This window comes from Scomber scombrus, chromosome 14 (genome assembly GCF_963691925.1).
Source record: "Scomber scombrus chromosome 14, fScoSco1.1, whole genome shotgun sequence".
Classification (NCBI taxonomy): Eukaryota; Metazoa; Chordata; class Actinopteri; order Scombriformes; family Scombridae; genus Scomber; species Scomber scombrus.
In genome coordinates, this window is record NC_084983.1 from 9414383 (window position 1) to 9442275 (window position 27893).

The 27893-nt window shown below is 40.8% G+C and overlaps 2 protein-coding genes across 2 annotated transcripts; both read left to right on the plus strand.

Moving 5' to 3' along the window:
* Nucleotides 1-972: 972 nt before the first annotated feature.
* Nucleotides 973-14383, plus strand: ksr1a (kinase suppressor of ras 1a). The gene is made up of 18 exons (XM_062433507.1): nucleotides 973-1055; nucleotides 4824-4971; nucleotides 5067-5556; nucleotides 6983-7164; nucleotides 7554-7623; nucleotides 7795-7878; nucleotides 8018-8079; nucleotides 8166-8275; nucleotides 8707-8875; nucleotides 9577-9625; nucleotides 9745-9808; nucleotides 10489-10782; nucleotides 12379-12575; nucleotides 12687-12783; nucleotides 13143-13276; nucleotides 13610-13741; nucleotides 13868-14003; nucleotides 14218-14383. The coding sequence occupies exons 2-18, from the start codon at nucleotides 4863-4865 to the stop codon at nucleotides 14353-14355; spliced, it is 2517 nt and encodes an 838-aa protein (XP_062289491.1). The 5' UTR covers nucleotides 973-1055; nucleotides 4824-4862; the 3' UTR covers nucleotides 14356-14383.
* Nucleotides 14384-23767: 9384 nt separating this feature from the next.
* Nucleotides 23768-26151, plus strand: LOC133994452 (uncharacterized). Its single transcript, XM_062433708.1, has 2 exons — nucleotides 23768-23853; nucleotides 25048-26151. Exon 2 carries the CDS (start codon nucleotides 25055-25057, stop codon nucleotides 25919-25921), a length of 867 nt encoding a protein of 288 aa, XP_062289692.1. The 5' UTR covers nucleotides 23768-23853; nucleotides 25048-25054; the 3' UTR covers nucleotides 25922-26151.
* Nucleotides 26152-27893: the final 1742 nt, after the last annotated feature.

Below are 27893 nucleotides of genomic sequence, written 5' to 3' on the forward strand. Positions count from 1 at the left end.
TGTGAAGATTTGCTGATTATTTTGTGTGTGTGTGTGTCATTGTGGTAAATTATTATATTTCAGTTGTAAACAGGATTTTCAGGTTTTCTGGTGTTATAGAGCAAACGATCGACCTGTGGTTATTTTCTTGATTAATCAGTATTGAAAATAATCATTAGTCAGATATACATATTTGATTGTGACAAAAGATCCACATCTTTACAATGTTGTCTCAGAGTCAGTTAATGAAAGACAATGCTCCTGTAAGTAACTGGAAAATTGACTGGTCATATGGCACTTTTCTGCAGTCATTAAGGACTTTGATGTCACTAAGCTTCTTGATTTTTCCACATGAACTTGTTTGCTGTGGCAGCACAGCAGATGCACTCACTGAATGACCAGCTAATTGTTCATCAGTACAATATTAGCTGTTTGTATCAAATTAACGGTCTTGTGCACTGGGAGAACTGGGAAATTGGGTTAAACAAACACTGGAATGTTTGCAGGTACATTGAGTTCAAGGTGGGAAAACTGTGTGAATATGGAGTAATCCAGGTATCAGATTAACCTTTATCATACTGAAGAGGCATCTGTTGAAAGAGAAATAGTATTTTGTGTCAGGTGAGGTGATGAATCTAAGATGGATCTGTTTAAAGGTTTATTTGTATCACTCTTGTAGAAGACTCAGTAGTCAGTAGAAATCGTGTCACTGCTCCAAATAATTACTTGTTATGTGTGGTATTACAGTAGCAATCAAATATATATTCTGCTGCATTTCTGTGTCATCCCGCTAAGGTCATTTTACTGCCAATACAGAGATGTGACAGATAGCCTCTACACTGAAGGCCTGTTCTTTTAGCTGTAGCTCCTAGCTCACTGTGAGCCTCCATTCTAACCCCTCCCATCTGCGCTGTGTTCTCTATTGCTCCCTGCAGGTGAAGCTGATGAAATACATCTGTAAACAGCTGCAGTGCAAGCAGAAAGTGCCAGAGACAGAGAGGCCTGAGGCCCTGGACAGCTACCCACACTTGCGAGACTGGCTACGCACCATCAACCTGCGACCAGAACTCATCGAGGTCGGTCATGTTGTTTCATATGAATATCAGTATTTCTCTCTCTCTTTCTTTCTTGCTCCCTGACCTGGGTGACTGTGTTTGTGTCACATTTATGCACATTCAATGTGTAGTCAGAACTACTCACATGTGAATGTGGAATACTTGACCAGTGTGTGACCATTGAAATGTCATTCTGAAAGATCTTTCTTATGATTATGATATTAAAGCCTCAAACAGTTGCACTTGAGCAGAAATTAAAGTGAGTTAGTAAAACATACTACTTTAGAGCAACCCCTCTTGGTTTTTGCTGCAGATCTAGTTCCAAGTCAAGCTTTTGTCATGTTAGTGAGTGGGCCACCACTGGGCCACCGCTGGGTATGGTAGCCCAGTGGTGGCCTTGTAAAGAGGTGACCTACAGATTGAGGGCTTGAGCTCAGTAATATGTTGAGTGTTGGTAGACACTGCCGAGGTGTCCCTGAATAGGACACTGACTCCCCTCCAGCTAATATGTAGCTAATCCTGACCTCTGACCTCTTTTGTGGAGGAGAGCGGGTCCTAAAAGAGATATTTTCTACTGAAAATTTCCTCTATTTATACATTTTTTATGATTAATATATTAAAAAAGATATAATTGCTGCTAAAAAGATCTCCCTTTAGTATTTTGTGAAGAAACTGCTCCCATTGTGATGCTTTGCTGCAAGCAGATCTTCTGGGTCACCATCACTACTCCTTATACCAGCACCCTGCAACTAGCTGCTTATGCACAAAAATCCATCAGTAGGATACATTTCCTTTATTCTACATGTTTAGTGGTTTAGTGTCATTCCTCAGCATGGTTTGTTGTCGTTTTTTCTCTTGCCACTACCTCCCCTTCCTGTGCCGCTGTAAACTGTTTTAATCCCTCTTGGCTAATGTATGTTTGTGTTGTTCTTGTCTGTTTGTCTTTGTGTTGTGACCTGACCGCGACCTGCTTATTTAAAATGTTTCTGCTCTTGTTATTCTTTAATATGGCCCAAGCTTGTTTTTAGTGGCGTTTCAATGCTTTGTTCCATATCTGATTATTTGTCCTCTGTTTACGGCTTAGTCATATCTGTCATGCTCAGTGCGCTGTTTGCTTTTCACTTTAAACCTCAACCTTAACCCTCAAAGAATTTAGCCCTTCGCTTAAAAAAATAGTGACATTGCTGATTTGTTTTTGTATGCCAATGGGGATTTCCTAAAAGATGTAAAGTCGTCGTGGCATGTCGATGACCCACTTAGATCAAACATGATTAGATTGAGATTTCTACAGTGTCTTCTTGCACCATACTATGAGATCCAATAGATGATACATTACATTACTTTTACATAGACTCCAACCTCGCTGCTCCAACACTATAACTGACGGTGAGTTATTGCGTAATGTGATACAACCATGTGGAATCCATGTTGGCAGCCTTTTAAATGAGCATGTGTGTCTTTCTGTGAACTAATTAATTTTCTCTGTGGCTCTTCAGCCCTATCTTGATTAACCCAGTGCTCACTACAAGAAAAAAAAAGGTTGCCAGTGCATTTTGAGCCAAGCCAATGTGAGACGAATCCTCGGTTACTCATCCTGTAACCCCTGTTATCTGATAATGTGAGTGAGGCCCAGTAGATTTGACCTCTCACAGGCCAAGCCCATAGGTTGAGGGACTCTGGATGAGTACATTTTGCAGGAATACATTTCTCAGATGTTTTAGTGTTTAACACCAACTGTGTACACATACGTAGCAATTGTGCACAAAGAAGGCCCAGCACAGAAATCACACAAACCAGCTATTAACTGTTAATGTTGCAAAAAAATGTTGTTATGAGTGAAAAAGTGGGAGTGGAGGGCCCACAGCCACTTTTGAATTACACATCTCTTACCTTTGCTTATATGTTTATGTCTGCGTGTGTGCACTTCCTTTTGCTTACAGTGTACACATGAGTGTGGGAGGTTGCACTAGTTTTCTGATCAGTGTTTGCCCTCTCAGAGCAAGGGTTTAACCTGACTGATAAGCAATTGCGCACTTCCCATGACAAAAAAAACATCCTAAACTCACTTGACTATCTCCTGTTTCCTCCTGTGATATATAAATTGTTGTATGTTCTGGCATCTTGCCTACTGGCAAAGTACATAACCTAGTGTTGTAGGTCTGTATCCATACAGCCTCAGTTTCTGTTCAGTCTTTGACCCCTAATCCTCAGCTATTATATCCTCATAAAAGGCTGATAGTGGTGTATACTGTACAACAGATGGAAATAAGAGGACACAGAGAAAGGCCTGGAACAAAGGAACATATTCTTTACTAAGCAAGAGGTGGGAGTATATGGATAGAAGTAGTGTAAGGATTGTTCTTTCAATAAAGCGCCTTGTTTGATGTTCAAACTCCCATTTAACTAAATGGTGATTTAACAGTGTAAAGTCAAAGATGCATGTTTCATACAGGTTCTCTTTACTACTTTATTACATAAAGTCCTGATCAAAATCTGTGACTAATAACTTACTGCACTTAAAATATGACATACAGTAGGAATGAGTGTCAGACTTTTGGACCCTACTGTATTATAAACTTCCACGGTTTTATTGTTAAGTTATATTTACTTAGTCCAGTTGTTTAGTTCTCTCTCAGTCATGTTGCATTTGGCTGTTTTCGTTCATGACCCTTGTTTTCTGATCAGTGTTCACGCTCTCGGAACAAGCTGACCTGACTAGTCGATCAACAAAAAATTGTTTTGATAATCAAATAGTTTTAGCATGACAGACGATGGTTTCAGCTTCTCAAATGGAAGGATTTTAGGCTTTTCATGGTCGTTCATGATAGTAAACTGAATATCTTTGTTTATAACTGTTGTTCAGACAAAACAAGACATATGAAGATGTCAGCTTAGGCTGTGGGGAATTGAACTATTTTCTGACATTTCATAGGCAAAATCATTCATTGAATAGTTGCGAAAATTGTAATTATAATTCACATAATTATTCAAATTTAGTCTAGTTATTAGTAGTTGATTGTATAATTCGGACCTGTAACTTCCAAATACAGGCAGAAACAGATATCATTTGAGACATTGAAAACTTCATGAGTGAGAAAATTAATCTATCTTAAATTGTTAAATCTATGTGAAAGGTGTACTTTTTTCTGTATTCTTAAATGAACAGTGTGCTTATTGTGGTCTGTTTGTTTTCTGAGTTTGTAGTCTACCAGTGGTACCCACTTTTGTGATTTTTGGCTTACCAATGGAATCTTTCACTAGCATAATGTCATGTTGTGTGTTTCTACACTACACCGTACATGTCTGTTTACTATCTCTAGTCAACCTTCATCTCTGTACAATGATCCCTCTCTCTCTCTCACTCAGTCACTCACTCACTCACTCACTCACTCACTCACTCAAAATGCTTTGCTTCACCTACTACATTAATTTGGACGCTCTGAGTGAATCTGTATGAACATGGCTGACTTTCAAATATTAGAATGAATATTGAATGGACACTGGCTAAATCTGAATACAGGCCTCCCAACAGGCGTATCTTTGTTTGGTCTTGAGCTTTTGTTCAGTTGAACTGAGGTGGTCCCCACTTCAGCAGAATGTTTTTAAATGTTAAACACACTGATCCAGGCATAAAACCACATCTGAAGTAATGTATAATCTGTCACAGGTTGTGTGACCTATTTAGTGCCAGACTATACTTTCCTTTTTTAAAGCTGAGTTTCAACCTACTTTACCATACACCAGTTACAATGAAACATGTTTTTATTGTTGTCATTCTTTCCTCTTTAGGCAGTGGAAGCAAAGTTGTCCCTGGATGCCTTACTGCAGATGACAGGTGCTCAGGTGAGGGATACAATGCGAAGGCTAGGATCCAGTTCAGAAGAATGTGCCAGGCTCATTGCTGCCCTCTCCTGTCTGAATAGTGCCACTGAATCAGGTATGTGTTTGCTCCAAACCTCCATGATCAAATACATCATACTGTATTTTCCTTTGGTTTATTATAGTGCCTTTTTTTTGTTGTCTCCTGATCAGGAGGTGAACTTAGAGAAGATGGCAGTCCCTGGTTGTCTGAGCCCACCAGGAGGGACAGCGGCTCCCTACTGACCGCAGACCAACTAACTAATCTGGGGACACCCCTCCGCATTCACAGTCCTTCACCTCTAGCCCGCCCATCCGCCGTCCAGTCCACCCCATCCACCCCCTGCGCTACCTTCCCTCATCCCCGCTCCGGTTCTGTGTCAGCGGTTCCCACACCTGAGGCGACCATGTCATACTTCCACAGCGAAAGCCCTCTCACAGATCCATTTCCCATGTCCATAGCTCGCTCAGCTCGGCTCCACGGACACATTTCCACCCCACCCATTACTCCGCCCTCAAAGAGGCGTCACCGACTGAAGCCCCCTTGCACCCCTCCGCCACCGTCCCGCAAAGTGCTGCATCTACTTCCCAATATCACCCTGACACGCAGCAAAAGCCACGAGTCCCAGCTGGGCAACCGCATCGAAGACCCACCCACCAACAAGTAGGTGGTCAGCTCAAGCTGTTGCTTTGCTGGTAGTTAGTTTACACACGTGTGTGTGTGTGTGTGTGTGTGTGTGTGTGTGTGTGTGTGTGTGTGTGTGTGTGTGTGTGTGTGTGTGTGTGTGTGTGTGTGTGTGTGTGTGTGTGTGTGTGTGTGTGTGTGTGTGTGTGTGTGTGTGTGTGTGTGTGTGTGTGTGTGTGTGTGTGTTCAAAAGACCTGCAAGAGGAAAGCAAATGTATCATTATTCTTATTAGCATTATTGCATTTCTAACAGGGCCTCTTGAAGCAGATTTTTCATTTGGGCTTTACTCAAATTTATTTTACTATTCCATGACTAAGCCAGAGCTGTATGCATGACAAATTGTGTCTGCTTTTATTCTGGCTATGACACAGAGAGGTGAGTATTCATATATTCAAGGGCAAGCTGTCCTTTTAGCACTGCAAAAATTCAACAATTAACCTGTAAAAGTACCACACGTAGTGAAGAGAAATTGCAGTAGAGGGTGGTGCAGCCTGGTCATGGTGGTACTACACTAACTAGGTTGCTGTTATAGTCACCTGCAGAGTTATTATAACAGTTTATAATCTGAATGCACCTGTCCAGCATCTTACTTCAGTCTTACACCATGTCAGCCTTTCCTTAGATACTTACATTTTCTCTCTTTGTCTCTTTCTCCTCCTTTTCACATCCTGCCTGTTGCTCCTTTGCTCTGCACGGTATGACTGGAGCTAATCCCCATACAGATTCCCAGAGATTATGACTCATGTCAAAACAGGAAGTATTTCCGTGGACTAATGCTCAGAGGTGGCAAGTCGCACACAATCTCTCTCTGTGTCCCTCTCTCTATTGCGATTGGATGCACATATACAAACAAGCCACATGTTTATCCATAATATCCTGTCTGTATATGGAAAGCTTAACTGTAAAAAAAAAAAAAATCTGGCAAATGAAGAGATACACATGGCTGACATGGATCCAATGTATCTAACGCACACCCAGACAATCTTGCTAGTTTGAACACACTGTTCAGTATCTAACAATATGCGTATAAACTCTTTGGCTGGTAAAAACAGGTCACAGGTCTGATATCTGCTAAAATGGGATGAGTTGACACTTTTTCTAATTGCGATCACTCACGTGCATACGTGCGTGTGTTTAAACGTCACAGTACTGGCACTACTAGGTGCTTATGGATCAGTCCTTGTGACTTCAGCCTGGGTGTTAGGGATGTCACCCTGGCTATCCTGTGCCAATGCTATTTAGGTGCTACAACGTGCCTCTCTCTAGCCCTTACATAATCTGTCTCATACAGTATAGTGCTCAAGCAGTGCAGTGGACATTGTGTGGTATCCAACCTGGATTTTGCTCATACACTGCAGACCTTCTGATTCTCCTTTTTTTTTTTTTCTCTCTCTCTTATTCCAGATGTGTTAAAAAGAATAAGTTGTTCCTGAATATGCAAGTTAATGGGAACGGATGTGAGGACTCACCTTCTCGTTACCCCGTCATGCCTGCACGCACCCCCGGAGTCACCCCAGCTGCCACTACAGCACCTTACACCCTTCCTGGCACGCCTACCCTCTTGGAAGAGCACAGCACCATTAAGAGTGAGTTGTGCACGTTTTTGACTTTTAATTGTGCTCATTTGGTGAATGCATGTGGTAGCGTGGTTTATCCAAGTTGACGTGTTCAAAATGATTGGCATTTCTGTATTTGATTAGCATAGTTTGGTTGTCTAATAGGTTCTAGGAACATTTAAATTCCTCATCTTTATTTACTATGCATTCTTGTGCTTGCATTTGTGTTTTGTGGGTTGATTGTGAATGAGGTTTGGATCTGCAACATCTCCAGTCCTCTCTGTGTGCTGGAATCAAATCCGAAAATTAGTTTGACCCTGTTCTAATGACAAAATCTAAATTGTTAAATTCTCAGTTTCTAACTGTATGTGATTAACCACTGGGGTCACTTCATTAAATCGCTCTTTTCTTCCTTCCAGATAACGTAGCAGGGCATCGCAGCTCCCCACAAGCAGTGAGAAGGGACATAGGCTTAGCAGTCACACACAGGTAGATCTTACTGCTTGCACACAGACTTTATTATAATATATATCCTTAGCTTATATCATAATAAATCAAATATACTATATCTGTATTTAATGAAGTTATCAGTTAACAATGATAACAATAATTCTTCAGGACTATAATGCTGTAGGTCTAACAGCAGTTCTACTTGTGCAGGTTTTCGACTAAGTCCTGGCTGTCTCAGACATGTCAGGTGTGCCAGAAGAACATGATGTTTGGGGTGAAGTGCAAACACTGTCGGTGAGTTGAGCGCTTTGTGTTTAAAAGCGCAGTTCGCTCAGTGTGAAGTATTTCTTATTACTGACTGAGTAGAACAGTAGCGCGTTAGACATTGTTGATAGTTACTGCATCTCTAATATGCTGCCTACTGTGTGTGCAGGTTAAAGTGCCACAACAAATGCACAAAGGAAGCTCCATCCTGCAGAATCTCCTTTCTACCAAGTAAGCTTTGTTATATCCTCCATCTGCAACAGATTAACACGATGAATTGCGTCTATACATTGTAACCTTACTTAATTCGCTCCTAGTTGCCAAAATTCGGAGGACTGAGTCTGTTCCGTCTGATATAAACAACCCTGTGGACCGGCCGCCAGAAGCACCACAGTTTGGCACACTACCAAAGGCCATTACCAAAAAGGTAAAAAAGGCTTATGGGTTCTGCATAGTCCCGACTGTATGTAGTCATTTGAAACAGTGCTGCGTCATTGTTGACTTAACTATGACTTAGCTAGATATCAAAGATGTAAATCAACCAGATTAGAGCCTTGTGTATGGTACTTACTGTTTGTATGTATGAGAATTAACACCATATTTGCAATGATTTTACATCTCTGCCTGATCCTATTCTGTCATCTGTCCTGGCAAAACATTACAATTACTGATGCTTGTCCCATTTTTGCCATCAAGCTTCCGTCTCTGTCATAAAGAAATCTGTCAGATTCACCTGGAAATCTCATTTGACTGCTGCGCTGTAAAATGAAGTGTAGAAGTAATTTTGAATATGTCATTTGACCATCATCTATCAATCCTGATTAGTGTTGTTTGCATCCATCCCCGTCCCACCACCAGGATCATCCCCCAGTGCTGAACCAGCTGGACTCCAGCAGCAATCCGTCCTCCACCACCTCGTCCACGCCTTCCTCCCCAGCACCCTTCCAGCAGAGTAACCCCCCCAGCGCCACTCCACCACCCAACCCCTCGCCCAAAGGCCATCGGGACAGCCGCTTCAACTTCCCAGGTAAGGCTCACAGATGGATATAGAAACACACAGATATACAGACAAACGTAAAGAAATACAAATACTGACATGTGCATGCTAGAACTGTAGTCTTCATTTCTCCTTATTATACAGATTTTTTCTCCTATATCCCAGTTTAACAGTATTGACCTCAAAAACACTTCTCTCCCTTTCTCTTGTATATTGCATTAACACTGAAAGACAAATGTGGATGTGCCTTTTTACAAAATCTGTTTATTCAAAGCTTCTCTAACCAACGGTCTCTCTCCCTGCCATGCTTGTCGGTCTTTCCCTCTCTTTTTTTTTTTTTTTTTTACAAAAGCTGCCTGTTACTTTCAGCATAGACAGCAGTTTATCTTCCCTGGTGAGTCCTAAAATGTCATGATGCACTGTCACTATCCCATCGTTCCACCCTGCAAACATTAGCTTCCCTCTAGCTCTCACTGTCCTCTGCATGTTTGCTCTCAGGGTGGTGGCGGTTAGCAGTCAGTCACTGCGTGGTAGCACTAGGGTTGCATGTTGACATTTAGAGCCGTTTTGACTCCATCTGCTGGTGGTAGTGGGGAATTGCATGGACAGTCATGTTGTGTATGTGGTGGGTTTAGACGCTATTGCATCAAGCCTTTTGGAAGAGGGAGAATAGTTTTTCCTCATTCCTCTCATTCTTTCCTAAACCACCTTTTTAATTGTCTCTCTTACAGATGTCTCCAGTCCTTCTCATTTGCACTCTGATGTCCTCCAAGACACTGTGTAAGACTGTTCTCGTCTGATATTTCTTTAATAAAAATCTAGTTCAATCAGATTCACTGATGACACACTTTTTATTTTTTTGGAGTTTACCTCTCTCATACCAAATTTCTCTATCACAGTAGTGAAATAGAGCAATCAGCGGATGACATACATGCTGAGCTGGTGGAAGATGAAGACGAAGAGGTAATTTCGCGACAGAAAATACACTTCAGTGCCAGATTTTACTGTCAACATAAAGAGATCGTTCAGACACATATTTTTGAAATGTATCTTGTATCATATTTTCTGTTTTTATGCTAATACACCAATTGATATTGTTATCCATCAAAGGTACTGTAGCACATAGATGTGTAAAAGACTCCGATTCATTCTCGAGCTCATGGAGTAACCTTGGGAGGCAATGGACTGGTGCCACAGAACACACAAAAGTCTCTTAGCCTCATACAGAGAGGAAAATGGTGATGCACATTTAAATGGATGGAAATGGCTTTAAATGAAATTGTTTTGGCACCAAGATGGGTTTTTTGAAAGTCAGCTGTCAAAGCAGAGTGACAAGGGTCAAACTAATTTCTCTCAAACTGTGTTGAAGCAGATATGAAGGCAACAGATCTCATTATAGTTATTCAGTCAGATACATGAGGTCATTTCCTTTTGAACATGATAATGATTGCAATTTTTCATGTGATTACAATACCCAGATGGCATGGTTTTTTGCAAAAGATTTCTTTGTGAATGGCCTGGTATTAACCTTAAACAGTAGCTCCTCTGACATCTGTTTATTGAAACCAGGTTGACCTGCTGGGGTTGTGATGTTATTCTTTATGCACAGTAGAATAACAAAACCCATCACCACACTCTTGCAGGAAGGGGAAGAGGAAATTGAGGTTGAAGAGGAAGACCCCGACGCAGAGGAGGAGATCGAGGACAATGAGGAGGAGGATGAGGACGAATGCGAGGATGAGGACGACAGAGAGGATATGAGGATGAACATGGGCTCCGATGGCGAGTGTGACGGCGACGAGCTCGATGATCTGCCCAGCTCTCGAGGAAACCAGTGGAAGGGCCCCATCTCCCGCAAGGCGAGCCAGACCAGCGTGTACCTGCAGGAGTGGGACATCCCGTTTGAGCAGCTGGACCTTGGAGAACTCATAGGAAAGGTGAGCAATCTTACTGAGACGCTACTAGTGTATGCATGAGATTCTAAAAGGGCATTCATGCTGAAGTGTTAAATCCTAATCCTAATCAACATTAAATGAAAGGAGACACATATAATGTCACTCTAGCAGTAGACACACATCCGAATAACTCACAATCAGGTAATCACAGATGGTCCAACATCTGGGAGGGGTTAAGCTTATGGCCTCTGTTATTGACCATTCACAAAGTCCAGGTATTTTCCCCATTTTTGACCATAATTCTCCACCTGTTCAACCCAGAGAGACAATGTTGTCCCCAGTTGACCAAACATTACTCTCGCTAGGGGCAAATCCTCTCACAAACTAGAATTTTCCTACCCAGCTGCATGAATCCAATCTGCATCTGACGTGGGGGAATCACACAGTCTTAGGGGATCACCCAGAATGTACAAAATAGGAGAAAGTGGAATATCCTCATCAATGTTCAATTTAATATTTTCATGAATAGCTGTTCAATACCTTGCGAGTATGGGCAGGATCACAGATGTCATTACGATTTTAAATCTTCAGCACTCTGGACTCTCCCTCAGCTTAGCTTTGAACAACTTTGAAGGAATCAAGTACATTTTATTTATAATCTTAAACTGGACCAGTCTTGTTTTAATCTCACTGGACATTATCTTTAAATTCCTTAGAATTTTTCTACACATCTTCGAAAATTACATATTTGGATATTTCCCATCCCACTTCAAAATTAGAAGACTTAGTATTTTAATACTTTAGAAGCATGGAGTAGTATTTTGAAGCCCCATGTCCATTTCCGAATAAACCCAGAATAGAAGAGGGAGTGTTTGAGTCCGGGGATTTTGAAGAAGTTGAGTCAAACTTGTGAACTAAAACATTGCTCAAATGATGTCGGGGTAGGTCAAACTGTTGTTTTTGGGAATGACTTTACATTATCCCCCTCACAAAAGTCCCCCAAGACAAGAATGCCCCTCTCCACTCAAACCTTCCAGAGAAATGGTTTCTTATCTATGTTAAGCTTAGGATTCTGACAGATACCTGAAGACCGATTCAAGAATGGATCAAACCTAAGTATTACAGAGAACCTTTTCCAAATCCATTGCATTTGTTGGAGTATAGGGTGAGTCTGAGCCTCCTTCAGCAGTCTAGTTGATATATAATGATTAAAGGGCATTTTCAATAGAAAACCAAGGTGTTGAGCTCAGATAGCAGAGTCTAATGGGCCGGGTGCCTCAAACCGAAAGCCTGATGACATGAAAGGAGGTTTGGAATGCCTAGCCCACCATGGTCCCCTGGCCTCTGTAACCTGCGCAAGTTAATCCTAGGGCAGTTGTTGTTCCAAAGATACATACTACAGAGCCTATTAAACTGCTTAAAATATTTCAGGGGAATCCTAATTGGCAGTGTCTGGAGCAGGTAATTAAACCTAGGTGCACAAGTCATCTTCAAAATATTAGCCTTACCCCGTAAAGAAATAAAAAGAGGGTCCCATCCCTCTATGTCTGCTTTAAATTGGCCCAGCAGTGGTTCAAAATTAGTACAAATGAATTCAGAGAGCTTTGGAACTCATGCTGGAGTGGTTTGTACGTGCAGGGTCGCTGGGGAAAGGTGCATAAAGGTCGGTGGCATGGCGAAGTGGCCATCCGACTTCTTGAGATTGATGGGAACAATCAGGACCATCTGAAGCTCTTTAAAAAGGAGGTGATGAACTACAGGCAGACCAGGCATGAGAATGTGGTCCTCTTCATGGGGGCCTGCATGGCTCCACCCCACCTAGCCATCATCACCAGGTGAGAGCAGAAATACATTAAGTATACTGCGCCTCTAAAATGAATCTAACATGTCACAAATACATCTTTTCATTTTTAGTGTATTCTTAATCTCTTCACCTCTCTCCACAGTTTCTGTAAAGGGAGGACGCTGTATTCAGTTGTCAGAGACACTAAGAACACTTTGGATATTAATAAGACGAGACAAATCGCTCAGGAGATTGTAAAGGTAATGTTTTTAATGTATAGATATCTATTAAGAGCTCTCATTGATGTTTTGATTTAAAACTTCATTTGTGTTGTTGCTCTTTAATTTTCATTATAGCTTTAATGTCCCAAAAGCATGTTGCCATTTCAGTGTTTTTTTGTGCATGAAAATAAAAATGCCCCAGCAAAAAGACATTTAATTGACCTACAATCGAAAAATGGAAGGAAACTATATTCAAAAGTATATAACCAGAATCCACAGTGTGCACCTTTTTGAATTGGCATTTTAGAAGTCCCAGTTTGTCAAAGATTTGTCTGAATTAACATCCGAGCCTGTGTGCCATCGCTTCAAGAACTGTCAATGTTTGTCTTCCTATACAGGGAATGGGGTATCTGCACGCTAAAGGCATTGTTCACAAAGACTTGAAGTCAAAGAACGTATTTCATGATACCAATAAAGTAGTGATCACAGACTTCGGGCTGTTTGGGATCTCTGGAGTTGTTCAGGAGGGGAGGTAAGAAACACCACTTGAGAGGCTTAAAAACACAACCTCAGCTAAAGTCCTGTTCACACTGCACTACTATTACCTGGGGAGGTCCAGTGATTTGTAATAATTGCTGAGGTCCACAGTGGCTCCAGTCCTGCAGCCATCCATCTCCCTTGTCAGCCAGTACTTTTTTTTCTTTTTCTGCAGAGACTGAGTTTTCCTGATTGTACACTGTAACTTCCAGCACATTCTGAATAGACGTTTTACAGTAGCACAGTGGTTAATGTATTTTCCACGATGGTTAATGCATCTTTCCACTCCATTTGATTTGTTACTGAAAAGCGTGCCTTTTTTTTCCAGGCGTGAGAATAAACTAAAGCTTCCACATGGCTGGATTTGTTATCTCGCACCAGAGATTGTGCGCAGGATGAGCCCAGGTAACAATGAGGACCGCCTTCCTTTCTCCAATTCTGCAGATGTGTACGCTTTTGGGTAAGCTCCGCACACTCAACTTACTTGGAGACCTACTGTCATGTCACACCTGTTTTTGAGCTTAATTTTACTTTGAGATAATAACATTTGTCATAATAATCACACTTTTTCTTCCTCCACTTTAAGCACCATTTGGTATGAGCTCCAAGCAAGAGACTGGCCAATCACTAACCAGCATGTGGAAGCTACCATATGGCAGGTGGGGAGCGGAGAAGGGATAAAGAATGTCCTGGCAGAGATCAGCCTTGGCAAGGAGGTCACTGTGAGTTGAAACACAAATGTGTCATTCAGAAAAGTGCATATTTATTCTGCTTTTGTAATAGTGGAAAATAATCAACCATGCCCTAGTGATGCAGAGATATCAAGATGCTGCAAAACTTGTTAGATCGATCATCATTCATAGTCCACAGTCCAGCGAGTGCATGGCTCAGCATTTTTGGATAGGTGTATTGACACAAAGCGGTTCGTTCTCTCAGGAGATCCTGTCCGCCTGCTGGTCGTACGACTTGAGAGAGAGGCCCACGTTCACCCAGCTGGCCGACATGCTGGAGAAGCTGCCAAAACTCAACCGCAGGCTATCCCACCCAGGGCACTTCTGGAAGTCTGCAGAGTAGGTATCCCAGAAACGAAAGAGGATGTGATGACACTGGACATGTGAATACAAAAGAAGATCTCTTATTGTGTATCTGCTGTTTCCTCATGGTACAATGGCATCTCATTGATGATCACTGACTCCAAACTCAAGTAAAAATATGAGGCTGAAGTAGAGGTTTTTTCTGCCTCAAGATTAAGGGTTGGGGTTACATAGTCTTAAGATTAAAAACGTTGTTACATTTTTTTTTTTTTTTTAAAGAAAGAAAAGTATTTCACACATTACCCTTAATGCACTCTGTCACTGCACCATGGCATAGTTCTCTTTAGCTGCAGCTCCTTGTTCTCAAATGTAATGTGAGCGTTGCAGTTTTTATGTAAATGTGAATTGTGAAGTTTAATTTATTCATCACACAATGCCCTGACAGTTGTCTCTCAACTGAAAGAACACATTTTTGACTGAAAAAAAGTGTCACATGGCATGACTGTCACTGTCTCACACATTTAGTAATTTAGTAATGTTATGACAGTCACACTGTGAGTCCATTTCATACATGAACTAAGTTTCTTACTGCATGTATGAAACTTAGTGCATATACATACATACATATGGAGGTATAAGGGAGATATACTGTCACATAGGTATAAATAAAGGGCATTTTGTGGCATGTCATCTTAAGATGAGAGCAGCTGTAAAAAATAATATATACAAAAACAAATAGACCATGACCTTAAAAGCTTGCTGTCATCTATGTTGCTAATCATGTATGTGTAGTAGTCCTGAACATTTCTCCATCAGGATAGATTTTGTACCCAGACCAGTTTGTTTTTTTCCCCCACTTCCTGCAGCAACACAACCATCCACACTTTTATTCACCGGACATCAGCACAGCTTCACTTTCACACCATGTTTCCTCCTTCTTTTCTGCTTTCTCTCTATGATTTGCATCTTCACACATCACTTGTCAAGACTACATGCAAATATTTTATTTTTTAATAGAGCTTCACTATCAACCCTGTGTGGTCAAATGCAATTTTTTTCAGCCGGATGACAGGAGAGATGCATGATGAGAAGCATGTTTTCTTTAAAAGCAAACGATATGAATGACTTCAGATCAGCTTGGACCCGAAATGATTCGCTTAATACAGAAGCGATCTCTTTGTGGATTGAACTCACACAGCCTGATCTGTTTTTAGTGAATGTCCTAACTAATCTATGTGTATGTAATATCTTTCTGCTCTTCAAATTGTACTCTCTTCAATGTGAGCCCTTGTGCACTTTCACTAACCGTCTAACCTTTGTGTTTTCCTTTTGCTCTTATCTCTCTCTCTCTCTCTCACTCTATCTATCTCTCTCTCTTTTCTTTTTTTTTCTCTTTTCTAATCTAGGTTGTAGCAGTCACTCTGAAACATAAGCAATGCAAAACAAAGCCTGGGTCTGCCTTGCATGCTCCTGAATCCTTAACTCTTACAGGATTGATCAAAGCATTGCCTCTGCCTGAAACAGACACTGCTTCCACTAATCCACAGTCTGATCTTCCATGTCTAACCGTTGCGTTTTCTTGTTCGGAAGAGAGGATCGGTGGACCGAGGTGTGGCAGGAGGGAGGGGACAACCGCTATCGTCCTCCACGCTTTCCCTCCTTTCGTCTAATATCTCTTTGCCTTCCTTTTTGTTTTTTTTGTTGTTGTTTTTTTTTTCTGTAACGTCGTTCGGGACTCTGAGGCTTGTGAATTAACTGGCTTGTTGTGTCTTTGCTGAGACTGACTTGTGTGCTGTGGTCCGTGCCTGCTGATGGCTGCCCTGTCCTCGGCCCGCTCACCTTTTCTGTGCTGCTGTGATGTGGTTGTTCTTGCCGGAGCCCTGACCCCATGGCTCTTTTTTCCTCTCTGAACACACACACACACACACACACACACACACACACACACACACACACACACACACACACACACACACACACACACACACACACACACACACACACACACTGCTGGACATAAAATGGACCCTACTACCAAATGGACCACTTCATTTATCTATGTTTCCTTTGAGGGTTTGACATACATTCGACAGGCTGCTTGAGTGATGTTCTCCAACAAACTGCCTCTCAGCTCCTCTCCACCCCAAGTTTTTTAATGGTTGTGTGATGGCATGTGCTGAGATGTTCACCAGCCAATGTCTAGACACAATATGCACTTTGTCAGCAGGAAAAAAATAATCATGAACTCTTTTTTTGTTGTTGTTGTTGTTGCTGTTGGTTTTTTTTATAGTTTGGTATTGAATAGTCATATTTGCAGTGTTTTATTTCTCCAGGAGGGACTCAGAGGCTTGGACAGTGTGATATGCTCACTTGTATGTTGTCTTTTTGGAATATAATCTGGTAAATTCACCGTTTGATTGGATGCATTTTGAAAAGTGAAAAGAAACTGGTGAAATATTCCCTTCATCGTTCACAATCCACTTGGGAATAGAATAATGCTGGCTATTTATGATTAAAGATTTTTTTTAAGTAATGTCCATGCATTGAAGTGTAAAGTGCACCTTATGAGAATATGAGTTATTTAGAAAGATCTTTCTGAAGAAGTTGAGTGATTTCATAATCTGCGCAAAAAAGAAAAAAGAAAAAAAAAAAGATAGATCAGGAACCTGGCGCAAAAGTGTCCTATATCTTCCTAAAACATTACCTCTTGTGCGCGCTTGTGTATTCTGTTTGTAATTGCTGGCTTCAGTTGGCGTGCTTGTATTAATGTGTTGTGTGTGTGTGTGGGTGCACGTGCGACTGAGTGAGTGTACTGTGTTGGAATACGTAGGGTTGGTTTAGTGAAAGACTGCAGTAAATGTGTTGCAAATCCAATGGTATGTAATGTACATACATTATTTAATGTATAGCAAATTAACATGATTCTTCTAATATTTGTATAAACATTTTATATGTAAAATACATCACAACATTTTTGAATAGGTACTGCTATGGCTATTACAGATGTGTATATATATTTATATTTTTTTCATGTATAAAATAATGTATAAAAAGCTGTACAATTTTTTAGAATGGGCCAATACATGTTTTTTATGTTGTTGTAAAAATTCATATTTTTGTATTGCATGTGATTACCATTCTGTACACGCAGTTTCTGTTTTCATCCATGGAAGACAATAAAATGAGGCTTGTCATGTAACAGTAGAGTGGACACTTATTTTACTGTTGCAGTGCTGTTATTGACCCCCTAACAGCACGAGGTTACAGTATAATTGATGTACCCTACAATATTTAGCTTCAAACATGAGATTAATAGCAGCTAAATTACAAATTCCAGCCTCAGTTGTTGCCATGCTAGTATGTAATATGCAGATATAGAAAAACTACTGAAGTATTATTATTCTGCATTTTACAAACCAATTAATGGGACATGTTAATAGGATCCTCAGTGCAATGATTAGTGAAAAAAAGTTTAGTGTCTGCAAATAGGATATCTGAATGCAGGATAAAATCAGAATAGGGCAATTGTCACACATATTCATATATTTTCAAGTATATCTTAATGCTTGTTGCAGTTGTTCCTTCTCGCTTTACTGGCAGAAGATCCCTTTCCTATTATGATTACAGTATAAGTGATGAGGACAAAATCCACAGTCCTTGGTCTGTTCAAAGTATAGAGGAAGGTAATATGAGACTTCAACAGTCTCTAAACAGAGGTTTACAAATCAAGTGGGAATCTTCCAAAGTCTTTTTAGTACCAAAATCGTTGGATAGTGCTTTAGTAGATAGACAGTAACACAAAGGTAATATATACTAAAAACACAGTATTATATTACCTAATGTGTAAATTATGTATGGGCTGCGTTTTGCTTCAAACTCTATAATTTTCAAAATCTCAGTTTGCCTCTAGGTGGCATAAAGACCCAACAGAAGGTAATAATAGTCATCTTCAGTCTTTGTATTGTGAACCAGCACTGAGAGTCAGCTCTGCTTATCTGCACATTTGCACCTTATGTTTGCTCAGATCTTTTTTGTAGCTTATCATGCTTTCCCCTTTTTGTGTTGCGCATTATTCAGCAATGAAATAGTCATATTTTTTATCACCCAAAGCTGAATCCGCTGATTTGAAAATTATACTACCTCCTAAATCTGGAAACCACTACAGTAAGTGAGTTAGTCTGCTAAACTGCCTGGATCTGCTCCAAAATGAATTGTGGGGGGAAAAAAGAGTGCATGTGTGCTGTCCAAATCAGGTTGAAGATTTTATTAATGTATTAAAACCAGTATGTACTGTTGACACAAGCAATGCTTTACAAGCTTCTGAGTTTTCACCATTCTGCTTATGCAGCTTTTTTCAGCAATTAATCAATCAAAAGTTTACAATGCAAGGCCTTGCGAGCTGTCAGTAAAATGAGAAATACTGCTAGCATTCAGTCCTTGAAGCCTGTTTTCACTAAGGTTGCATCTGAAGTGTAGCTCTGATTATTAAGAATGATGGATTGGTTTCTGTGTACTGGTATTAATCCAGCAGAAGAGAAAGGGCCTTGTATCCTGACTGGTGATGTACTGCAACCAAAAGCTCTTTGACTCCGACTGGTACAGTATCACATGACCAGAATTTGATGAGGGGAAACTTTCCTTCACTGGGGGGCCTGGCACTGAATGGCCTTTCTTTCCTGCATGGTAATCAAAGCAATATATGACAATAAGTCATTTGTTTGTTTTGGTTACTCAACTTTGCACTTACAGACTTAACACATACTCTACTAGTATTCTAACAGATTTAAAATTAGACTGTGATAATTGTATCAAATCTCAAATGTGCAGAAATGTCATCACACCACTACCACCACAACGTTGTTGTTAAACCTTGGCAGAGAGAGAGTGAGCCAGAGAAAGAGACAGAGAGAGAAGAAGGCCATTTTGGCATTTGCTGAGCGCACTGCTGCAACTGTCAGCCATCAGTTGAGCCTTTTGACTCTCCTTAACAAGTTCCACCGTATGAGTCTTTTTTGTCTGAGGTCCAGTGTTCTTTGTCTTTTCAGTTCAGTTATTTTTTGTTTAAAGACCACACTACTTGTAATAGTAGCTTTGCAGTGCCCGGGTTTGGGTGCTTTAACTCTGGGTATTTGTGTTTGGATGAAGCGTGAGGTTGATGGAGGTTCGGAGGTTCGCATGCCACGGGTACGCCAGGCCCGGGTGCGAGTGCTTTAACTCTGGGTGTGTGTGTTTGGATGAAGCAGGGGATTGATGGAAAGAAAAAAAGTAAAAAAAAAAAAGAAGAAAGCAGCACATAGTGCCCTGTGTTTGGGTGCGCAGGACTGCTAAATACTGGCAGGTGTCCCAGGGCTGCTAAATACATGCTGGTGTACCAGGGCTGTGAAATACTGCAAGGTGTCCTAGACCTGCTATATACATGCCTTTGTACCAGGGCTGCTAAATACATGCCAGTGTACCAGGGCTGCTAAATACCAGCAGATGTACCAGGGCTGCGAAATACTACTCGGAAATATTCAAAGTGTTTCAGCTGTACCATGGCTGCAAAATACTTCCTGGAAATGTGTGTTTTGACTGAAGTAGCAAAGCCAGACCCCTTAGCTTCAAGCGTCTTTGCTTCTCCTTTTGGTGGAAATTCCAAGCCACTATTTGCACGATTTCAGAAACCCAGTTATGAAAACATAGGACTCCAGAGAGCAGCCCTGACAAGCCACCAGACTTGTGGCCCACTTTCGTGGGGTGCTTTCTGGGTTGCCTAAGCAGCTAAACTGTGCTTTTCTGATACTTTGTTCCACTGATCGATTGGTAATCATGACCTGCCATCAGAAAGCCCCTGCCAGCCAGCTTCTCTCCAGTGTTCAGCTGGTTGGTTCCTCTAGCCTGCGGGTTTGCCCCCATGACCAGGGACCCTACCACAGAGACCCCACTCGGGTCTCTCTGTGGTCTGCCGGTCAATCACCGGTAACCAGAGGCTGTGTCAAGCTTCAGTCCCTGTTGCATCAAAGTCATCGAGTGCTAGAATGGGGTGGGTTGGCCAGCCGCCTGCGAATGGTTACACAGGTTTCCAAAGTGAACTCAGGATTGGACAGAAATATCCTGTAGAGTAGAAGAGAAGAGTCAGCTTGATCTTGATTTTCAGTATTAATATTGCATGTGAACTTGAATGATTATCCATTTTCCTTTGGGTTTGAAGCATGAGGTAAAAACTTATCATAAGGAAAACTGGTCTGTGGATTTTTCCCATCCTATCATCTGGTGTGTGGCGGAAAAGTGACGTCGCTCTTTCATTCCATCTTGTCAGCATCAAGTAGTGCGGAGTACCAGGGGCACGAAAAAGTATACGTGTACCTTGAGATTTTAAATATACTTTATTACATTTTTACACCGGGAGAATTCCTACATACAAAAGTAAAAGCAACAATTTCAATAAAATAATAATACATCTTCAAAACTAATGACTAATGACAACAAAAATAGAGAGAATACATCTACAATGTCAGTGGAGCTGTCCACCACCACATCCACCGGGTTATTTATAGGAGTGAGTGTACAAAACGGACGAAAATGGGGTCACAACCAAATACACACACATCCATCATAAAGTTGAATACAGTAAACTGACATTGTTGATACAGACAAATGGGACTTTCCATCACTCAAGAGGGGGGTGGGGGCTTTTGAGATGAATTAATTTCTTCTTCTGTTCACACTTCCTTTCACACATGGTCAACCTGGTCACATTTTCCCTCCCTCATCATATACTGTAATATCAGCATCAAGGACAGAAACCTAATGAATCAATATTATTTAAATAGGGATCGATTTTGAATTTTTAAGTGCACTGAACGTTTTTGGTAGATGGAACAGAGCAGGTGGACCCAAATGCAGTAGACTGCATGGTTGAGTAAGACTGAAAGGCCCTGCACACCCACACATGTGTTTTCACTTTCTTGCCTGATTAGACATTATCTGAGGACTGTGTGGGCGTGAACAGACTGCACTTGATTAACATGTGTCTGACCCTGTAATTAGTAAAGTTGTAACTTTTAGGGAGGGTGAGATTACACCACTGTAATTCTTATTTGCTTGTTTAGATTAGTCACCTCATAAAATTCCAATATAGCTCCACCCAGCTACAACCTGAGCAGAAGTCAGCAGCCAGAAAAATTGAAAACACCTGCGTGGGTGTGCAGGGTCTTGAAGAAACTTCTTTATTACTGCACAGGCAAAAGCCAAACTGGCAGGGCAAAGCAAAATTGAAACAGACTGCAACGCAAACAGAGCAGACTGAACAAAGGAGCCGACAAAACTGAACTGAGAACAAGGTCTTAAAATACAAACTGAACTAATGAAACAAAAAGGAACATGTGGCAAGACACAAGGGCAGGCTGGGAGCTGATTGGCTGGGGAAGACACAAGGAGTGTGTCAGGGCTAAAGAGACTGAATGCAGGGCAGGTGTGGAGGGAAAGTATGAAGGATAGAGCAGGCTGAGGATTCAGGAGGAAAAACACAGAGGAACCAAAAACAAAATCCTTTCCTCAATATGTCACTAACATTTCCAACCTATAAGTGAAACCAACATAAGGAACAACGAAAACCCACTGAAAATGTTGTATTACCTGCCTGCATGTTAGATATTTACAGAACATCCTAGTCTAGTCCATGAATATGGACAAAGACGTGATCAATAAACAGAAAAGACATCTATGGCGATGTAAGGTCATGATGCAGGATTAAACAGTCAGTTCATCTTAACATTCAAAGTATCTGACCTTCTCCCACTCAGTCCAGACTCAACATTACAGGGGGGAAAAGCAGAGGGTCTCTGGTGAACTGGTGGATAAAGGCAGCTAAGAAATATAAAGACACACTGGAATAGAACCATAACAGGTTTTCTCTTCTCTCTTCAGAGCCCAGTGAAATAATTGGAAAATAGTTGATGTAGTGTGATGATGAAATAGGCTGACAGTTGTTTTCCTGCTTGAGCTTGTGCTTAAAGTTTCATTTGAGGTATACATTTTCTTTTTTAGTCAGTTTTACTATCAGTTATTTCGATGGTCAATATTAATATGTATCATTTTGATATTTGGTGTCACTTCCCTGATGACAAAAGGATAGATCCACGGTCTTTGCTTCTCTACCTACAAAACAAATAGACTATGTAGTGTCGATTCATGAAGGCTGGGTTGGGTGGGTCTTGTTTTGCGAGTCGTTTGCAGGCATGAAGTTACTTGACAAATCAAGCATTTCACTCCCAAAATAGTACAGGTGCACATGTTCACTCATTGTAGATATGATCACAGTGCAAAGTCTCATAGGAGACACAGAGTTACAATAACAGAGGAAAACAAAAGAAGAACTACATAAAATGAACTTGACTAAATGAATGCAAATGACTGATGTTGAACACAGCTCCTCTTACTTGCATTATTTGGATGTTAAACCTGAGCTACAAGCTGTGCTGCAATATTTTCTGCTACATGGTGTTAACTGAGTCAAAAGGCCATGCATCACTGTTACATGACATGAAACATGGTTTATAATTAAAGGTACGTGTAGTGCGGCTTTGACAAAATGATGAAGATGACGCTGAAGACGATGTATGTCTCCTAAAATAGTCTGCAGGCCCCAACCAGAAGAGAGCTGAAATGATAATGCCTCTTCAGCTTCTCCGCTTCCAAATACAGACCTGTGAGTGGCCTGAAAGACCGAGCTGTTTCCGAAGTGACTGACACAAAATGCACAACAGTAAATAGAATAAAACAGAAAGTGTTTATTGTTATTGCACATCAAAACCACTGCAACTTCCTCACAGGTTCTAGACAAGAGCAAGGATATAAATAGAATAAGAAATAAATAAGTAAAAACACTTAACATGTTTATTAATACATACATATCTAACTATTAGTTACATGCATATATATTAAGTAACATTGTGGGTGAAGTTACAGACATCTGCAGCTGTAGATTATATTGCTTGTAGGTTTATTACAACGTGTTGAGTGTTTTTTAGTTGGACTATCACCATTCTAAAAGTTAGTGGACCTCCTTCCTGTGTTTGTGTGAGATATTGTGTAGTTAGTTTTACTCTGTTATTAAAGTAAATACAGATGACTGAAATGGTTGCATGTATGTACAGTAAAGCCCAAACTGCACTCATTCAAATCTCACTAAAGTAAAGCCAAAAGTGGCTGATAGCCGTATAAAATATTTTTTGAACCTCTACAATGAGTTTAATCAGTGAATAGAAACTCTCTTCCTGTAAGTGAGCTTCTCGTCATCATTTACGACTCATACAGTGTTTTACAACATACCACCTCACAGATGTCTGCGTGACCAGAACAGAACACAAAACCACTTCCTTTTCTTATTATAGTCCAAATGGAGAAGTATAAACAGACAGCTAGATACGCATGCCATTGATTTAGATTACTGCCACTGTGCCTGAGTCCCATCTCTCTATACCTGCAGCACACTGTGTACATATTTACCTACACAAAACCTTTGTCTCCTCTTGGAACTATATCAACATCACCAAACGTAAGTTACAGATTTCATGTTTTAATATGCACTTTTATTTCGAAATAATAGAATGTTCTTTTTTATAGCACATTTGGTATGAACTCTTAGAAAATGAAATGAGTGCTAACATCTGAATTTACATTTAGTGACATTGAATGGTTCTGTCTTGAATCCAGAAGATTGAAATGTGAATTGAATCGCAGGCCACTTGACTGTTTTAAAGATAACCTTTTAAAGATGCAGTATATGTTGTACAATATCCTGTATCACTTTACATCCATTTCAGGAACGTACATGTATTCAGCAATATATATTACAAATCTATGTAAATGTGTGAATGATGAATGATGAAATATCAGTTATGGGACAATCCTCCCCTTTTTGACGTTATGTTGTTCAGTAATTGACTCTTAAAGGACGGATTCACAGTTTTTCAGGTCTGTCTTAAAACAATTGTCAGCTGCTCAAATGAACATTGACACATTTTCTTGCTGTAATTATTCCTTGCCATGAAGAAATCCCGTTATTATGTTCATACACTGAAATCCACAGTCCTTCTTCAGTGAAAAAATGTATTTAAGTGATGCTAATATGAAACTTCAGTTGTCCAAATTAGTCAAATCAAGTCAAGATCTTTTAAAGTTACAGTCTTTCTAGTGCCAAGATCTCTCTTTTTTTAAGACCCTTCCAGTGCAGCTGAACAGGAACACGCTGGTTGTTTTTACTAAAAAGACAGTAGCTGTGGAAGATGGCCACTTTATTTAACAAAGTCAGACAGCTGGAGCTTCATATTATCTTCGGATAAACTCTTAAAAAAAGTTTTTTCTCAAAATGAGAACTGTGTATGTTGGCTGCCATCACTTACATTCTAAGCACAATTATGTTATGTCAGTATGAACAGTAGGAATTATTACAGAAAACAAAACATGTCAATGTTCATTTGAACATCTGAATATTATTTGAAGAAAGACTTTGAAAAATTGTGAATCTATCCTTAAAAGATCAGCTCATAGGTCTTTTCCAACCTATTCAAATTTCTAGAATCACTGTAGCTGATTCACTTTGAAGATCGTTTTTCATAGTGTCCTCCCATATATTTTATAGTAAAGTGTGATCCTGTCTAGATTGCACCTTACTGAGAAAGAAGAGAAATTAAGCAAATTATAATGACAGTACTTCATTAAACTAAACTGCCATTACATTTCTTTTCAGATACAACATGAAAGCCCCTAACATCCTCCTCCTGTTGTACTGCATAGAAACTCTGATGGTGCTTTTCTGTGGAGCTGATATTTTTCCAACCAATGATAATCATGATGACGATAGCTTACCTGAAACGGCTACTCCAGGAAAAGAGATCTTAATGGCCAGAAATGCTCTTTCAGAACCAACCCCAGCTGCCAGCACCATGCCCGAAACTACTGCCAGCGACACATCCTCAATTGCTGTCAGCCATACATCTGAGGCTAGCTACTTGACAAGTAGCGAGTCAACAGTCACCCCAAATGGTCAAATAACCCCCAAATATAGTGTTTCAAATCCACCTGGCCCAATTCCCACCGCCACCAAACATAACGATAGATTTTACAAGCCGGAGTGTCTCCGAGAGTTAGCAGTGGCTGGAGGACTGATCATACTCTGTGCTGTTCTGCTGATTTCTACTGTGTCGTTGACGTGCAAAGTGTGCCAGTTGAGCAGACACATCAACAAGCTGAAGAGGAGAGATTCTGACTCTGGGTGTGTGATGGGAACTGCCATGAAAGAGAAAAGCAAGTCAGAGACAGAAGCCATAGAGACCACTGTGTTAATGGCTGACGTCAGTCAAACACAGGAGGAGGTGGGTAACAGTGCCACCAAAGAAGAAGAGAAAGTAATCAATAATGGACAAATGGGAGAAGAGAACGACAAGGAGCCTGGAGACACTGCTCAAGCTTCAGCAGGTGAAAATGAGAAGGAGACACTTGTGATCAGTGATGAAAATCCTTCCTCCCCCAACCTGCAAGAGGAGACAGCAGATTCCCAGTCGGCCAAAGCTGTGGCAGCCTCCTCCTCTGAGGGTACAGAGGAACCAAAGGATGTGGTGTAGAGTGGTGTGTGTGTGTGGTGGGGGGGGACTCAATGTAAGTCTATGTGATGTCCCCAAGAGTGACCATGATCTGACATGTGTGTGTGTGAGGCCAGAGTTTTCTGAGTAACTGTCTTCAGTTCTCTATAGTTTATAGTTTTACATGCCCTCTAAAGAAAGAGCACTTTTTTTTCAGCAGCTTTTGCTTTTCAGTAAGTTGAACATCTGTGTGTGCTGTGAAATTCAGTCAGTCTGAGCTCTGACCATTTCTGGTTGAAAATAATGAGTTGATACTGTAGTTCTCTGTTATTTGTGTGTTTTGTAATATTAAAATATAGTAATGTCAGAATACGGGTTAGTGCAATTGTGTCTATTTGTGTCTTTCACACTTCACTTTTTAGAATGGACAGCACATTCATGGCATTTATGAAAAGAAAAGAGAAATGAAACATTCAGATGAAGTTGTGCGTAAGGCGTGTGTGTGTGTGTGTGTGTGTGTGTGTGTGTGTGTGTGTGTGTGTGTGTGTGTGTGTGTGTGTGTGTGTGTGTGTGTGTGTGTGTGTGTGTGTGTGTGTGTGTGTGTGTGTGTGTGTGTGTGTAAGGGAAAGAGAAAGAGAGATCTGCTTGATTAGCAAGCAGAGAATGTGCCTCTCCCAGGCAGTGCCACTCAACTCAGGAAGAACGCTCTCTTTCACCTCAGCCAGAGCTGACAGAGCCATACAAAAAAGCTTTTCAGAAATCCAACGCAGGGTTGTTTCCATCGTCTTGTTAAGATATTTGTCAATCTACTTGTGACGCCATGATTGATGTGCACCTTTCATTAAAAGTCTGAATAGTTTGTCCCTTCTCAGTGCAGCCTCTGCTTCGACTTTGAAATAGAAACACCTCAAGAGGGATATCTCTGGGTGATGTGCCATTTATTTCATCAGTTTAAAGTTTTTTTTTGTGGAAGTGAAGATTTGACTGTTTTGACTTTTGGGAACTAGCGGTGAAAGGACACATTTAGAAAAGTTTCATTCTCATGCTGGTTATCAGATGAATAGGCAGGCATGAGAGTAGAGAAATAAGTGGGGAAGTAACAAATGCATTACAAGTGACATTCCTGTTTTTAAATTTACATTGAGCAAAGAGAAGTCCCAGACAAATACAGAAGAAGGCTCAGCTGCTGTGGTTGCATAAATCAGGAATTTACATTGTGGGGATTGTTACATTTTTTATACTTAAACCCTGATTAGAAAATAAATGGAGATGAGAATCATTTATATCACTGTTGACCTGTTCTTAGTGGTGTGTGGTAGAAGTACAGCAATGCAGTGCAGAACAGAGAGTTGCCTGTATTGCTGATGACAGGTAGGAAGCTGCAGTGGAGGAGAGTCCTCTGCAATAAATCCTGAAGCTTTTTGTGGCAGCCTCTAACTCTACACAGGGAAAATAACAACCAATTACAGCACAATTTCTTCAGTACTACTTTGTAAAGGGGTGCTTTAGAGAAGGATAATATTGATTTAGGGGACAGTCTAATTTATTTTGAATACAACCACCTGCAATCAGTCAATTAATCTAAACACAACAATAGTTGTTAGTCTAAATGCAGAAGTAAATCCTGGAAGGTACCAGATTTATGGTGGAGTGATGAGGAGTTTCCTTTGTAGCAGCCTTATGCGCCCCATTTCTCCTTACAACCTCCTCCTCCCCTCCCCTCCCCTCCCCATCTAATACACAACACTCCATCCCTCCCCACTCACTTCCACTGCACAGTAAATCCAGAGCCTGCAGTGCCTGATCGCACCAACCCAAAAGATCCATAAAAGAGGCAATATCAACTCTCAGAGGACAAAAGGACCAGGCAGCAAACTGGTGAGGGCTATACCTTAGAAATCTGCACTGGACAAGTGGGCAAGGGTCAAATTCTATGAGGGGGAATCAGGCGTAGAAAGATTCTCCTTCAGCACAGCAGCAGCTGGTCCCGAGCTTGAAAGCAGGAGAGGAGAGG